At 34.3% G+C, this 17,566-nt stretch overlaps 2 protein-coding genes and 1 pseudogene across 2 annotated transcripts; all 3 read left to right on the top strand.

The window, feature by feature from the left end:
- Window positions 1-6,700: 6,700 nt before the first annotated feature.
- On the top strand, window positions 6,701-11,900 carry LOC142625954 (putative disease resistance protein RGA3; annotated as a pseudogene).
- On the top strand, window positions 11,377-16,385 carry LOC142625543 (phosphoserine aminotransferase 1, chloroplastic-like). Its single transcript, XM_075799178.1, has 6 exons — window positions 11,377-11,397; window positions 11,702-11,922; window positions 12,010-12,684; window positions 13,532-13,826; window positions 15,302-15,739; window positions 15,829-16,385. The coding sequence occupies exons 1-4, from the start codon at window positions 11,377-11,379 to the stop codon at window positions 13,587-13,589; spliced, it is 975 nt and encodes a 324-aa protein (XP_075655293.1). The 3' UTR covers window positions 13,590-13,826; window positions 15,302-15,739; window positions 15,829-16,385.
- On the top strand, window positions 15,638-16,098 carry LOC142625542 (uncharacterized). The gene is made up of 2 exons (XM_075799177.1): window positions 15,638-15,739; window positions 15,829-16,098. Exons 1-2 carry the CDS (start codon window positions 15,638-15,640, stop codon window positions 16,096-16,098), a joined length of 372 nt encoding a protein of 123 aa, XP_075655292.1.
- Window positions 16,386-17,566: the final 1,181 nt, after the last annotated feature.

Raw genomic sequence — 17,566 nt, 5'->3', positions numbered from 1 at the left:
TTAGATGAGTCTGTCATTCAATTTGCAAATTCATAAGTGTATGACAGTTATGATTTGGTGATTGCCAAATTGGTTATATGGATATCTAGTTTTCAAGTTTTGACGTTCAATTCAATAAAGAAAGATCCTGTTCTTCATAGCTCCATCCTTGTTTTTGTTAGAATTTCAAGAATGTGAATGATCTCATTGTCCTTTCACATGCAAGAAGTTTCTTGCGACAACCTCTTTTCACATTTCTGCCACTTCTTAGGTCTTCAATGACTCAGTTGTCTCTATATGCCAAAATCAAAGTGTTATACTTGTTTCATATCAAAATTTCAGATTTTTAATTGTCAATTGAGGTAAAGTTTAATAATTTTATCGAAGATGTCTCTTACACTCACACTCACACACAAAGTACACCCAAAAAACCTTTTGAATTGAAAATAGACTTGTTTGTACAAAGACTGAATCCGAAGATGTGAATGAACTTTGTGAAAGGATAGAATCTTTGAGGAGAGAACTTTTGGGGGGAAAACAGACTAGGAATGCAGCAGAGGAGGCTTAGAAGCATCTTACAGTGGCATACTCAGAGGCAGATGCAAAAGCCCAAGAGCTCTCAGCAAAGCTTGCTGAAGGTCAGATTTTTATCTGTTCAAACTCTTTCATCTGTGTTATAAGACTTGTTTAATTATATAAGTTGGCAAACTGTGGAGCAGATATATATTTACATTTTTTTTAATACTAAAAATTCGCCCTCTATTTATTTTATTTATTTTTAAGAAATCAATTTATAAAACAGAGTGTCTACAATATATCTTTGAAACCAGTTTTGCTTCTTTTTAAAAAAAAAACATTTATGGTTGTAGAGTGGAGGCTGAGGACTGGTTTATTATTTTTATTTTTATTTTTTTGTGGGCATTTCGAAGGAAAAAATTTAGTAGTTTCATCTTTACAGTCATCTATGGGTGATTGAAGGCTCAAAATGAAGCATCTTATGGGCAGGATGTACAGAGAAAAATTGGATGAACTCAAATTACAATATGAAAGATTGAAGGTACCTTGTATCTTGTTGATTTTGGGCTGGGATCAATTGTCAGTATATTTATATTATTGTTCTTGTGTTAATTGGACACATAACTTGTAGGAAGATCATTATAAGTTTTATGATCTTGCAGATCGAATGATTGAGGAGAAGGACAAAGAAATCTCTAAACTTCTTGATGACAATAAGGATCTTCATCAATCTTTGAAATCAAAACCACCTGTCCGTTTCCTTCTTTTGTCTTCTTAAATATTTGTTGAATATTCCAGTACACAGGTATGAAGCCATTCCTGTAACCACTTGTCAGCACCTGTATTAGTTAAATATAAGTTGAAAGCTTTTCTCAATCTATAAAACACCAAACCCTTGGGGTAGCTGGTGAGGTCTTAGCATATCCCTTTTCTCTAACTGTTATTATCAGCTATGCAAAAGCAGGATGCACAGAATTTAAGCACTTCTGTAGCAGAATAGTAGATTCTGGTATAAACATTTCTCTCAAAAAATCCGTTCCCATTTAAAATGTACTTTCTTGAGTCTCCCAATGCATTTATTATGACAGTTTAGCAGGTAGCCAATTATATCAAAGATCTGCAAGTTTCAACTAGCTCTGATGGACAACTCTAAGTGCCTGATTAACTGAACTCTGTTGATAAAAACCCACACAAACTAGAAGTATTTATTTTGGCACCAGTTTGTATTTCTAATAATTTGTTCTTTGATTTTTTCCCCAAAAATTTAATGCTCTAACAAAAATTAACCAGCAATCCCATCCTCAGGCCTTTCAAAATTTTACGAGAAAAAACCATTTTATCAACTTAGGATCGGTTTGAGATCCACTTATTTTATTGAAACTGAAAACTTTTTGTTGAAAGTACTATAGATAAAGGTAAAAGTTAGTTGAAATAGTATAGTGAAACCCATAAATAGTACCAAAAAGTGCAGTACGTTCTCATTTAAAATGTACTTTCTTGAGTCTCCCAATGCATTTATTATGACAGTTTAGCAGGTAGCCAATTATATCAAAGATCTGCAAGTTTCAACTAGCTCTGATGGACAACTCTAAGTGCCTGATTAACTGAACTCTGTTGATAAAAACCCACACAAACTAGAAGTATTTATTTTGGCACCAGTTTGTATTTCTAATCATTTGTTCTTTTGATTTTTTCCCCAAAAATTTAATGCTCTAACAAAAATTAACCAGCACTCCCATCCTCAGGCCTCTCAAAATTTTACGAGAAAAAAACCATTTTATCAACTTAGGGTTTGTTTGAGATCCGCTTATTTTATTGAAACTGAAAACTTTTTGTTGAAAGTACTATAGATAAAGATAAAAGTTAGCTGAAATAGTATAGTGGGACCCATGAATAGTACTAAAAAAGTGCAGTAGGGCTAATGAATAGTAGCAAAAATAAGTGGAATAGTAAAATAAGTTGAGTTTTTTAAGCTGGAGCCAAACGCACACTTAGTTGATGGACATATTGATTTCAAAGTGAAACAAAAAAAATAAAAGGACAAAATTTACAATAAATTTAGTTGTAACTTAAGGGCCCGTCTATTTGAGTGGAAAATAGAGGAAGGAAAATAGGATGGAAAATACTGTTTTTCACTGTTCGTTAGAGGAAAGAAAATAGGAAAGAGAGAAAATCGATGAGAAAGTTTTCTCTCCGGGCCCACATTTTTTTTCCTTCCAAATCGGAAGGAAAATCTGGAGAGAAAAGTGTTATGGTAGTACTTTTAGGAAAATACCCTCTTCCCACCTTTTTTTTTCAACGGAATTTTTTTATCTTCTGTCCTTTTTTTTTTTTTTTCAACGTGACCTAGGATGTTTTTTTTCAACGTTATTATTATTTTTTAACGTGACTTGATCTATAAAAATAAAAATTTATATATATGATGTGATAAATTTTATATTATGTAATGAGTACAAATAAATCTATTTCTTACATATTATATAACAAGGGTATAATAATCAATTAATATAAATTATATTTTCCATCCTTCCCATTTTTTCTCCAACCGAACAAAAGAGTTTTCCACCCTCCCACTTTTCCACCTCTCCAACCGAACACACAAGAGAGAAAACTAAATATTTTCCATTCTCCCACAATTTTTCATCCTCCCACTTTTCCACTTCTCCAACCGAATGGACCCTCCACTCCTCCAACCGAACGGACCCTAAGGCTACAACTTCACTTAATTTTTTTTATTGAATGTGAATTTTGACAAATCCACTCTTGGATTATATTTTCTTACTTCTTAGTATATTTTCCATGCTTACAAAATTTCAAGAAAATTAAAGATCAATAGGTATGTCATCAATCATACGTTTAAATTTCAAATTTTATAATATAAAATTATATATAAAAAATAAGTTTGTAGATCGAATAATTACATCTAATTGACATGAAATTTGAAATGTGTATTAAAAATATAAACAATATGTAATTCAACAGTTAGATTTGTAAAACATATAATTATGTTAGTTTTTTTAATGAAAGTTGTAGCTTAAACATTCTTCCACGAAGGCACCACTGCTTCACTGCATGGGCTAGCCCACTTCACGCAGGTGACGAGTCGATGTTGTCACACGGATTGGTATGCCTCTTGGACTTCGGCGTCTCTCTCTCTGGCTTCTTTCTTTTCTTTGATCAATTTTGTTTCTCCAACAGTCCAACTCTGTTTAATATTTATTTTTACTGGAGCACTATTCTAACTTTGTTTGAGTGGGACAGTTGGATAGCTTGTGATGCTATGATTCAATATATATTTTTATACAAAAATTTAACAAAGAAAAAGCATAATCATGAATATAGTCAAGATTCAAAAAGCTTGTGTTGCTGTGACTTGTGCTACTGCAGCCAATTTATTGACCACTACAAGAGCCAAATAGAAAAAGTGTCCTATTTTGCACATTTAACCTTCAAATTTTCACACATTAGTTTTTTTTTTTTTTTTAAGAAACACACACAAACACACACATTAGTTAAACTAAAGCTGTGAAGATTTACATAATTACTATAGTAATCGTGTATATTGTAGCTTTCTATTCTAATATTTTAATTTTTTTTCTCACCTCTCCTACTCTCATCAGAATATCTCTTCCTCTGCCTCTTCCTTTTGTTCACTCTCACAAAAACCTGCAACCCAACTCCACCTATATCCAATCACATATCCTATCCAATTGCCACCACCATCAAAACCTGTTACAACAATAGAAAATCAACTCAAAATCAAACCATCAATGGAAAACCTATAACCCGAACAAAAACCCAAAATCAAAATCAAACTCAATGGAGAATGAGAGATTTTAGAGGAAAACGACATATCTCCATCAACAGAAAACCCATAAGCCCAAACCCAAACCTAGTGGAGAGAGAGATTTGAGAGGAGAGAGAGTGCAAAGGGTTGAGAGGAAGGAGAAGAGAAACTTGATAAGTTATGATGGATGCTAAACGAGAGAGAGAGAGAGATGACAAAAGTGGTTTTAAAGAATATAATGAACATGGAAGGTAGGATAAATGATCTGATGTTGGTGTTTTGTAATAGTAACTATGCAAAATAGAAAAAAAAGGTTTTTATACTAAAATAGAAGAAAAATTTAGACAAACTAGTGTGAATACTCTAAAGTGAGGGATTGAGGGAGCAACTCTAACAATTTGAAAGAAAAAAAAAAGAAAGAAAGAATGAGAAAATGTAATGTATGGGTGGGTAGTCAATAGTGCATTGATTATTTTTTAGTACATTGAAATTTTAATCTATATATATAATAATAGGCGAAGTTGAGAGAAACTAAATTAGAATTCCAAATTAGAGTTCTAATTTTGCGTCATGTGTCCTAAATTATTTATTTTTAAAGAGTTTTATTTCTTAATTTTAGAATCAAATGTGGGACTACATCATAAATATTCATCCAAGTGAGTTATTAAGTACAAAAACTAAAGAGTCTAGAATAAATGAATCGTAAAAAAAAAAGTGCTTCACAATAATTAAAAAAAGAGAGGATAATTTACATTTTATACCTAATAAGATCCTTACAAAATTTTCTAAAGAGTTAATAAAATATAAAAAAAACTATCAATAGTATTTAAATTATATATATATGAATTATATTATACATCTTATTGTATATATTTAAGTGTATCTATATATATGTATAGGATTACAAGCTAGTAATAAATAATTGGCAAACCTTCCAATTTTTTTAACTAAATTCTCATACGTGATAAAACACAAATTGTGTTATTTTTAAAGTAGAATTAAATGAGTAACGAAATGGATATTATAAAATTTACTACAGAATCTTTACAATTTGATGTGTCATCAATTAAAAAAAATGATTCACATATTTATTTATTATGCTTTTAATTTACCAATCACATTCATTATGACATCAATTTATAAAAGTTATGTAGTAAAATTTGTAGAATCCTTATTTTTTTTTTCAATTAAATTCAATATAGCTATATTGGTGAATTTAATTGCACAAATTTAATACCCCTTTTTTCTTTTTTGTCTACTTCTCGCATTAATTCATGTACTTATTATTTACCTTGTGTGATTGAATATGTCCATATCTCAAATCTACTTCTCTTGCTAATTTATTTTAAAAGAGTGTCTCATTCTACTTTGATAGATAATTACGTTGCAATGCCTTTTTTTAATACACGATAGAATTCTACTCTAGCCTAATCTAAGTATAAATGTGTGTGAAACTCTCTCCTGGAGACTTGAACTCCGGCTCTTGTCCTCCACACCTCACAAGACATTGCAATGCCTTTAATAAAAAATTATTCTATGCCTTTTCTTTGGTTGCTAATTTATTAATTTTGTGTAGAGTATAGGTAAAGGTTTTACGCAAGATTATAATTAGTTGAGTGCTTTGTTGGGGGCAATTTTCTTCATAATGGTTTTTCTTGGAGTGTTCTTCAATATTGCCGTTTCCCATTGATTTTATGCAATTAGTGACACATTATTTTACATGCAATTATGTTTTGGAAATTGATGTAATTGGATTAATTGTAATGGCTGACTAATATTGAACTTTTGACATATTTGTTGGAAGAGAAGTGTTATATCCACAATTTTTTCACAATTTTTTAATAATAAATCTTAAGTAATAAGTTGTTAGTAGTTCTAATTTAAAATCACTACTGAAATTATTTTTTTTATCGGCCAATAATAGTAGATAATAATCTTCACTTAGAATTTGTTGTGAAAGTGTTCTGAACATATTATTAGTTGAAAACATCATATGTGCTAATTTAGGGTCTGTTTGATTGGTTAATTTGAGTAATGTTGTTTGGGTGTTTTTGATATACGTGTAGGTGAAAAAGTGTGTTAAAATATGTGTAAAGATGTTTAAAATGTGTTAGAATTAATCTACCAATCAATTTTTACCACTTTACTATTTAATTTTTGATTTGTAATTTTTAAAAATATTTTTATTTAACGGTTCAGATTAAATCTGCCTTTAAAAGCACTTGCATCGATCCAATTCCAAAACACTTTACTTTTTTTTTTTTTTTGAGAATCCAAAACACTTTACTTTTCAAGGCACAATTCCCGGTCTGTTGGCGGGTCCCAATTACGCGTTTGTTGAAAATACACGGAAAGAATCAATGAACCTTACCTTCATGCGTTGAATGTGCAAGTTGATGCTTTGTGTTCCCTCCTGCTTTTATCATTGTTGCTGTTGTCCTTAACATCACAATTCTTGTATTGTTTCCAAATACTGAGAGCTTGTATCTAACTAATCGTAGCACCAATCCAAAGATGGCGGAGACTGTCATTATTAGTGCTGTGCTAGGCAAGCTAATTCCAGTTGCTACTGAGCAGATCAGCCTTGTTTGGGGGTTCGAGGAGCAGCTGAGAGAACTTCAACACTCATTGACCACGATTCGAGCTGTGCTGACTGATGCGGAGAGAAGGCAAGTGAAGGAAGAGCGTGTGAAGCTTTGGATGCGGAGGCTTAAAGACGCTGCTTATGATGTTGATGATGTGCTGGACGAGTTTGCTTATGAGATTCTCCGACGAAAGATAGAGATCCGAAACCAAATGATGAGAAAGGTATTCTTCTCCTTTTCATTTTCAAACCCTATTGCATTCCGAATCAACATGGCCAACAAAATTAAGGCTATGCTCAAATCTTTGAAAAAGATTAATGATAATGCAAAAGAATTTGGATTTGATAGCGCGGGATCAATAGATGCAAATCCTGAGGTTATTCCAAACCGAGAGACAGACTCCTGTCTTGAGGATTCAGAGATTGTAGGAATGGGAGATCATGTCTCAAAAATAGTAAACTTGGTGCTTAATGCAACCAATGAGCAGCTGTCAGTCATTCCTATAGTGGGAATGCCAGGTTTGGGGAAGACATCTTTAGCAAAACTCGTGTATAATCATGAGCTAGTGCAGAGGAATTTTGATAAAACAATATGGATATGTGTCTCCGATGAATTTGATGATAAGAAGATTTTGAGAGAGATTCTTGAATCCCTTACCCAGAACTCATGTGCGTTGCAAACGAAGGATGCAATACTCCTAAGCCTAAAAAAAGAGTTGCAAGGAAAAAGATATTTTCTCGTTCTTGATGATGTTTGGAATGAAGATCACGCGAAATGGGATACTTTAAGAAATTGTTTGTTAGGAATTAATTCATCTGCAGGAAACAATATTATTGTAACAACTCGTAGCGATACTGTGGCGAAGATCATGAAGACAATTCATCAGCATCACTTGGAAAAGCTCTCTGACGATGAATGTTGGTCCATAATCAAGAAAAGAATATCTACAAAAGAAAGAATTCCACTAAGTCAAGATCTAGAGGATATTGGAAGGGAGATTGCTAAAAGATGTCAAGGGATTCCATTAGTTGCAAGGGTTTTAGGAGGGACAATGTCTAATAATATTGAGGACAGTGAATGGTTGGCAATTCAAAACAGTGAGGTTTGGAGTTCCTTGAATGGTGAAAATGAAATCTTATCAACACTAAAATTAAGCTTCAATCATCTTTCACCATCTCTAAAAAGTTGTTTTGCATATTGTGCGATATTTCCTAAAGATTATGCAATGGAAAAGGAAGAACTAATTCAACATTGGATGGCTGAAGGGTTCCTTCAACCATCGCAAGGAAATTCTTTTGAGATGGAAGACATTGGTAACAAGTATTTTGATATTTTGTTGGCAAATTCCTTATTCCAAGATATAACAAGGGATGATTTTGGTGATATAATAAGTTGTAAGATGCATGATCTTGTACATGATCTTGCCCTCTCAATTTCAAAATGGGAAACCTTGCATTTAGGGGGCAATGTGGGGGATGACATTGACATGTCTCATATTCGGCGTTTATCTTTTCTATCCAATGTCTGGACAACACCAACAATCCCACTATCTAGAGATGGCATGGGTAGATTGCGCACAGTATTTTGGATTTGTAGTAATTTTGAAGACAAGTTATTGGACTTAAAATTTGTACGTGGTCTAACATTATCTTCGAGACATCAGGAAAAGCTTTTCAAGTCAATTTGTGAGCTTAGACATTTAAGGCTTCTTCGCATCAAGGGGACCGACATCAGTGCAATACCCAATTCTATTACCAAGCTCTACAACTTACAAACTCTAGCAATTAAGAATTGTCCTTATCTAAGAAAGCTTCCAAAAAATCTAAGAAATTTGACTAACTTGAGACATATTAAAATTAGTCAAGCGCACATAAAACAAATGCCAATCAATTTGGGGCAGTTGACTTGCCTTCAAACATTGCCTTTTTTTGTCATCGGTCAGGAAACTGGTTATCGAATTGAAGAACTTGGATGCTTAAGCCAGCTCAGAGGAGGATTAAAAATCTTCAATTTGGAGCATGTGAGAGATAAAGAAGAAGCTAAAGCAGCAAATTTAGTGGGAAAGACGAGATTACACAAGCTGGAATTCCATTGGAGTCATGAAAGAGTAGGCAACAACAATGATGAGGATGTATTGGAAGGCCTTCAACCTCACCCACTTTTGAAAAGCTTAAAGATAACAAATTTTAGTGGTGAGAAGTTCCCTTTGTGGATATTAGCGGGTGATAACAATGGTGGTGGTTTGTTTCTTTTTAACCATCTGTTGGAAATCAGTTTAGTAGATTGTAATAAATGCCAAAAAATTCCTACACTTGGGCACTTACCATGTCTCAAGTTTCTTCAAATAGGGGGAATGAATAATGTGACATGTATAGGAGCAGAATTTTACGACAGTTATAGTGGTGTGGGATCAAGTACTAGTAGAGGTGGCAGCGGTAGAAATGCCTTGTTCCCAGCCTTGGAAAGGCTTGATTTGTAGAGAATGCCCAATCTAGTGGAATGGAATGACGCGATGGACCCAACAACAACGGGAATGGTGTTTCCTCGCCTTGAGGAGTTTATCATTAAACAATGTAAAAAACTAAAAAGTGCTCCATGTCATTTTCCTTCTCTTAAGAAATTAGATATTAAGGATATTTGCGGTACGACATTCAAAAACATTATCAGCAAACTTACCACTCTTGTGTCCCTTGATATGTATAATATTTCCGAACTTGATTGTCTGCCAGAGCATTTATGGTGAAATAATACTATGAGTCTAATGTCTTTGAGTATAGAAGTTTGTGCTGATTTGGTGTCCATCTTGCCGCATGAGGATGATGTATGTGCGCCTCGCATGTCTCTCCAATCGCTTTATATTTTTGGATGTGACAAATTGAGTCATTTGCCAGACACACTGCAAACCCTCAATTCCCTTGAGAAATTTGAAGTAAGCCTGTGTCCCAATGTGATGCATTTTCCAAGTCTACAAGGTGTGGCACCCCTTCGAATTCTACGGATATTATGTCATGTTGAAGTTTTCCCGTCTGGGCTGCAATCCTGTACATCTCTTTCGGAATTGGATATATTGATATGTCCTAATCTGAAATTAATTCCAGATATGCCAGAATTACATTCTCTTATCCGATTAGGTATCTGGGATTGCCCTAATCTGATATCAATTGGAGATCTACGAGGATTGCATTCTCTTAACCACTTAGTAATTTCCCATTGCCTAAAGTTGAGCCATCTACCGGATGGCTTAGACTGCCTCACCCGCTTGAAGTATTTGAAGATTGGTGAGCTTTGCGAGGAGCTGGATGTTTCCACGATTCTCTGTTCCATCCAACACCAACACTTGCAGACATCCCTTGAAGAACTAGAATTGCTTGGGTGCGATAAACTCAATGCTCCTCCGGACGAAATTCTACGCTTCACCGGCCTCAAACATCTGAGATTGCAGGGATGTCCATCATGGAGAACTTTTGTTAAAAGGCTTAAACGTCGCATGCCTCATCTTGAAGTGCCGTTTCGGTGGTGACGATGGCGAGATGAGCAGTAAGTTTACTCATACCTTATTATATCCTCTTCTACTCTCTTCTCAACAATCTCACTTCTGATTTAAATCAACCTAACCTAAGATTATATTCCATTTCGTTTACCCAAATTTGTTTGACGTGTAGGCATTGGTGATATTATCATGTCATATCTATTATGTTCTGCTGGAAGAATAATCAATTAAATAATCCACTCTCAGCTAATGGAAGTTCATTATATACCTGAATAGTTTTCTCAAATCTATCTTCCCTCTCACTTTGACAATTTTTTTTTCCTTTAGAAACAAACACACACACATACACAGGGGGAGAGGGATAGGTTTTAAAACAAAGGGCACACCACAAAGTCCACTCAAATACTATGATAAATTTGAAGGGAGGATCATCTTTTACTTAACAAAACAAGAAGAAAAATTGTTAGCTATAGTTTTTTTATAAAATTATTTTGCCATGATTAGTGTTGGTAATGGGTTCAACTAATGTTTTGTGATTTGATTATACCAATCATTCATTGGCATACATTAAGCTTTTTCCCATTGAAGATCCAACTAATTAAATTGAGAATTTGAGATTTTAAGAGACATATAAAGTGTGGGACTTTTTCAAGTCAATGGAAGAAACTGCTTTTCTTTTGCTTCATTTTAGAGTGATACTTGCATTTGGAGTAGAAATTTCTTCACATTGGGTTCAAATTTTGAAATACTTGTTTGGCATATTGTGGAGATTTGATTTGAAATTTACATCAACAAAAAAATTCACCAAACTTTCTGAATATTAATTCCTGGCCATATATAATTTATAATGGTGAACACATGAATCTTTTGTGTTTGCCTGGTTCTATGTTGTTGCATTGTTTCTCATATTAGATAGTTATTCAAAATCATCATTGACCATTGCATAGTATTACACTTCTTACATAGTTGAAATATCTTTTTAGCAGTTATAGAGTTAAAAGTAATTTTAACTGTTATTAATGGTGCTAATATCTGCTCAGGTAGAAAAAGGAAGGCTGGACTCAAGACCTGCATAGAGTACTTACGATTCTGAAAGGCTGATTCAATGCTCACCATATAATGAAAACTACAGATTTATTCCAGTTGTCCCAATTGAAAGGAAGGATTTACCAAGGGAAAAGAGCCCAAATGGTCCAAGATTTTCCACATTTAATAAAAATAGAAAGTTATGTCGTCCAAATGATAGCATCTTGAAGTTTACGCAATATCATACAAATCCATTGGTAAGTCAATCCGAAACAAACTTCCTATACTTTCTCTTGTTTTGATTGTTTGAATTAACAGGTCCATGATAAGTTAGAAGTCATGAAGGAGACATTATTCCTTATGGTTAATTTAATTGACAGATTTTTATCCAAGCAATCAGTAGTAAGGAAGAAACTTCAGTTGGTTGGCTTGGTTTCCTTGCTCTTAGCATGCAAGTATGAGGAGGTTTCTATTTTTGTAGTTGGGGATTTGATTCTTATATCAGATAAAGCGTACACAAGGAAGAGGTTCTGGAAATGGTACTTTTCTTTGGTTGTGATTATGCCAACGCTATAAGATATATCTTATAATAAATTATTGACCTCCTGCTCTTCATAAATCTGCAGGCATTCAAGGAGGGAAAAGTACTCAAAACCAAGCCTTATTTGGTCTGGGAAATCTAGAAAACACGCAAAGATTCCATCTTTTCATGATTTGGAGCAAAACACAGATGCCAAATTCTTGCATATTTGTGCTAATGAAACCATTCAGGGTATGGAATACAAGGACTACCCAAGTCCTAAAAATGGTATCTTGGTGGCTGATATGTCCTCAAATTTCAGTTCCAAGCCAGTGGATGTGTCTAAGTTTGGTTTCATATATGCTGGAGCCCAGAAGAATGTGGGGCCATCTAGAGTCACCATTGTGATCATCAAGAAAGATCTGATTGGGAATGATGGGATTTACATGTGTGGGTTGGCGTTTGAGGATTTGTTGGATCAAGGAGGGTTGGTTGTGGTGGAGAAGAAGAACAAGAAGAAAACTGAGATTCTGTACAATGCTTACAACGGGAGCAATGGGTTCTATAGGTGCCCTGTGGAGAAGTCTATGAGGTCATTGATGAATGTGCCTTTCACTTTGGAGAAGTCAGGGTTGGAGATTGAGTTTATTAAGGAAGCGGCTAAGGAGAATATGGTTCAGCACAAGCAGCATAAGTCAGTTGGGGGTGCATCTATATACAATGCTAAGCCATTGACTGGGGTTGAGAAATCGGTTGCTTTCATGAAGGATTGCCAGGCAAGGTATGCTTGATTTATATTAAAGATTGAAGCACCCTTTTCTTTTTCTTTTTTGTTGTTTTTGTAACATGTTTGTTATTGAAGGTGGGTGGGTGGTGCTAGCTGGTAGTTTTGATTGTATTGCAAGAATGATGAATGACAGTATTGAGTTGATGTCCAGCAGGAGAAGTTTATTATAGTGGTTTAGGCTTTTTTAGATGATTCTGTCATGCAATTTGCAAATTCATAAGTTCATGAGAGTTATGGTTTGGTGATTGCCAAATTGTTTATATGGATATCTAGTTTTCAAGTTTAGATGTTCAATTCAATAAGGAAAGATCCTGTTCTTCATAGCTCCATCCTTATTTTTGTTAGCATTTCAAGAATGTGAATGATCTCATTGTTCGTTCACACACAAGAAGTTTCTTGCGACAGCCTCTTTTGGCATTTCTGCCACTTCTTAGGTCTTCAATGACTCTGTTGTCTCTATACGCAGAATCAAAGTGTTATACCTGTTTGATATCAAAATTTCAGATTTTTAATTTTGTCAATTGAGATATCAAATTTTATGAATTGTTTCAATTTGAAGCATACGTTCATCACTATTATTCAATTCCATTTTAGGCAATAAGAGCGTTTGCATCAGTGTAGCTATTTTAATATATCAACAAACATATAGCTAAAGGCTCAAAAAAATTCACGCATCAGTCTCAATATTTAATCCCACAATTTTAACATGGGAATGTACCATCGCCAGACCTGGTGATGCTTTTTCACTCGCTAGACAAAAAAAATCAAACCACATTTATTTTTCTCTTTCTTTCTTTCTCTCTCTTCACTCACTCTTTGCCTCTCTCTCGGCTCAATGTAGTTTTGGAGCTCTCGAGTTCGTGCAAATTTTAGCAAGAGGAGGTGGTCGATCTCACTAGTGCAGAGAAGGAGATTTTTGGACTGCAGAGATTGACCCACAGACTCGTATGATGCCTTTCTCTCTCTCTCTCTTCCCAAATTTTATTGATTTTAGCAAGGAGGAGATGGTCTGCAGCTTGTGGGTTTTTGTCTATGGGTGTGTGTTTGGTGGACTGCGGACAAGTGGTGTGGGTGTGCTGCAGAGACTTAGAAAGAAGAGATGGGTTATCGTTGTTTTGGGGATATGAAGGAAACAGGTATGTTTGGAGGAGTTTGTTAGAAGTGGTGGACTTGCATCTTTTAATTTTTCTTTTTTGATGACTGATTATTGGCTTTGAGTGGTATATTTTATAATCTCTGTAATCCTTGTTGGTATTTTTTAATTTTGAGAGTTGTTGAGGGCTCTTTTGGTAACTGAATTTCTGGGTTTTGGTTGGAAATTCTTGCTTGCTTTGTGAAGTTTTTGAATTTTGAGTTGTTGGGTAGTTTTAATTGTTGGGTTTATCAATTCTGAATTTTGAGTTGTTGGGTAGCTTTGTGAAGCTTCTGAGTTTTGAGTTGTTAGGTAGTTTTAATTGATGAGTTTATTAGTTCTGAATTTGAATTGTTGGGTAGCTTTGTGAAGTTTCTGAAGTTTGATTTGTTGGGTAGCTTTGTGAAGTTTCTGAAGTTTGATTTGTTGGGTAGCTTTGTGAAGTTTCTGAACCAACAACAACATTCTAGCCTTTATCCAACACTTAAAAATCAAATATCGTTGCTTGTAAATAGGAATATATTTGAGAAGAAACCAGTTTTAGGAGCCACTACCGATTTGTATATCTAGAATTAATTATCAGAAGAACCTTGTTAGCCAACAGCTATACAGGAGCTTCCCTACACCATCTCCCTTCGTTCCTAACAGAGGGTTAGATAATAAAGTCTGTTAGGTGTCGAATTGAATTAGAAATTTGGTGGGTGTTGGATCAATAAAAGAAGCTTTTCCATTTTTAGTAACAGACCTGGGATTGAATCCAATGTACACTAAGAAATCTTGAAAAGTAAGATGGGTGTGTGGGTTTGTATGTTTGTAGAGGTGTTGGTGAATTGGTTCTCATCCTCATCCAGTACTCACCAATTAGAAGCATTACTAGTTGCAACCTGGAAATAAATCATACTACATTACCCATTAACTTCAATTGGGTTTGTGGGTTTGTATGTTTGTGCTTTTATTTTCTCTTTTTTGATGACTAGGTTTAAGATGAACTCAGCTTTAATGTTTGATTTTTTTCAAAAAATAAAAAGGTATCAAGATTGCACACAAAGATCATAAAAGTTGAGAGAAAAATTTGTATGTGCATTATATTGAATTAATTTAGTTACAAGAGGCTCTGTTCTTATAGATGAGAATCAGAGGTAAGAAAGAGAGAATGACATCTAGTAACTATATCCACTAATCTAGTAACTAACTTCATCTAAGCTTTATACATGTCTTTTAGTGTCATTACAAGAGAACAACCTGTAGTTTAAACAGAATGTCTTCTTCTTCATTCTGCAGTAACTTCAATTCTGAAGCAGCTTCAATTGTTGATTTGTTATAAACTTCTTTAGTTAAACTTCAACAAGGCTTTAATGTTTGGTTGTATTTATGTCCTCTACTAATTTGCCTATCCTTGTGATCCTTTTGCTGCTGTATTTAAAGTTGATTTGCCTAACTTCTCATCATATTGCTGCTTTTTATGTTATTGTTATTAAGGAATGGATTCGCAAATGCGTGGTGATTGTAACTTCACACAGCTCTTAGAAGAGGGGTCTATCATGAAAACTGAATTTATGATGGACTCTCCACAAGATGAAGTGCATACCCAACAGTCTCCACATGAAGTTCAAATGGAATCCATTACTAGGAAGACACAAAGGGGTGGTAATTTTGGTCTAGGAGAAGACTGTCTCAATGTGTCAGCATGGCTTAATACTTCATTAGATGCAGTGCAAGGGAATGAACAAAAGCACAAAACATATTGGAATAGAGTTTGGGAGTACTTCAATAAAGAGAAGACATTTACATCTACTCGTTAATGCAAACTCTCCAATGAATCGTTGGTCAACAATTCAACTCCAAACAAATAAGTTTGTTGGGATCTTAGCTTCAATTGAGATGGCTAATCCAAGTGGTGTGAATGAGCAAAACAAGGTAAAAAATTGTTGCTCAAAGTAGTGCAATGCATTAATGCACCATTACTGTCTATTCGCTAATCCAATTTTTATTTGTCAATTTTTCAGATTATTAAGGCAAAGGAAGCGTATATAAAGGTCCAAGTTGTTCCATTCAAATTTGATCATTGTTGGAATATCTTGAGGCATCAACCAAAATGGTTGGAACTTGTGGCGAAGCCTCAGAAGCCTCAAACAATAAGAAGATCAACTGCAACATCTTCTCCTTCTACTCTGGAATCAATACATCTTGGGGAAGATGAGGTCTCCCATGCTTCCTTTGTAGACTTGGAAAGACCACCTGGTAGGAAGGCTGAAAAGGAACCATTAAATAAATGATAAAGTAATGATAGTTTGATTTTGAATCTTGAAGGGATAGTGAATGACATGGCAGAAAAAAAGAGCAAAAAATATGATGAGAAAAATGATGTTCATGAGAGGGCATATTCTCAAACTCAAGAACTCATAGAGATTTAAGAAAATGAAGCATCAAGAAAAAACTTGTCAGACTTTGCTAGTTTTATAAACTAATCATTCTTTTAATTTCTTATTGTTGTTTTGTTTTGTTTGTATATATTTATTGACATTGCAAAGGAAAATTAAAGGTGATACTATACGTTTTGAAATGTAAACTATGTAAAATTATTTGTTGGGTGGTTGGGGTGCTAGAGACATCGACATAAAATTATTTGCACACACAATACACACAAAAACCTTTTGAATTGAAATCATGACTTGTCAGTTCAAAAACTGAAATGTGTAGTTTGTGTAATAAGACTGCCCTAATTTTATTCAATGAAAACAGAAAGTAGAGAATCTAACAAGACTTGACGTCTTAATATTGAAGATAAAGATGGTTATTACTTATGACTTATAATTTAATAGCTATACACTTGATGAACCAAGGATATGTGTTATAAATTTCGTTAGATGGGACCAATCATGTGGTAACTTTGAAGGCTTTTGTTATCTCAACATGGTCATTGAATAATTTAGGCACTATTTCTGTAATGTAAGAATAACATCTAAACTTTACAGTCGTTTGTAACTTGAAGTGTTGATGTCGGAAGATTTCTTTAACTTGCAAAATGCAATATGCCATTCATTTGGACCATTAACAGAGCAGAAGTTAATTTAACAAACAAAAACCAGTGGAACAATCTCCTTTTTTTCACGCACTCTTTTACTGACCAATTATTGTCCGGTAAGCATGGAACAGACAGCATCAAGTAATAAGTTGTTTACATCAAAACCAGTAATAATTAATTAGGGCAGGGACCAAAGTGTCTGTTAACTAGATCCAAGCCCCCCTCATGCTATTTTAATCACCAGATTCACCAGTGTGATCAATTTATATGAGACGGTATGTGATGCGCGTGTCCTATAGAAAGGGTCTCTCACAAGCATGTGGACCCTAATTTTTCATTATGGATAGCTAAGGCTCGTGACCCAGGCTACATGTTAGTTTCCACTCTCTTGGAAGCCATAATCACCGCCCTCCAATTCTTAACGAGTCCACCGCAGGTACCAGCCAAAGATTTCAGGGAATTTTAAAATTGAAAGTTGAAACTTATAATGACTCTAAATATAAATAAACTTTGTAGTATAAATGGCTCAAGCCTACTAGCTTTTGACGAAATTGGCTAATGTCATGACGTGTATGACTTAATACCATGAGCTCCGTAACTTATCTTTCACCCACCAACCCACGAGGCCATTCGTTGAATGATACAAATCACAATGATGACAACAATAAAAGAAGACTCAAATAATAACTATAAAAAAAAGGGGTCAACTAAATAAGTAC

This window comes from Castanea sativa, chromosome 2, assembly GCF_040712315.1.
Source record: "Castanea sativa cultivar Marrone di Chiusa Pesio chromosome 2, ASM4071231v1".
In the NCBI taxonomy this organism is placed as follows: domain Eukaryota; kingdom Viridiplantae; phylum Streptophyta; class Magnoliopsida; order Fagales; family Fagaceae; genus Castanea; species Castanea sativa.
The sequence above is the reverse complement of the archived record's forward strand: the minus strand, read 5'-3'. Positions and strand labels throughout refer to the sequence as shown.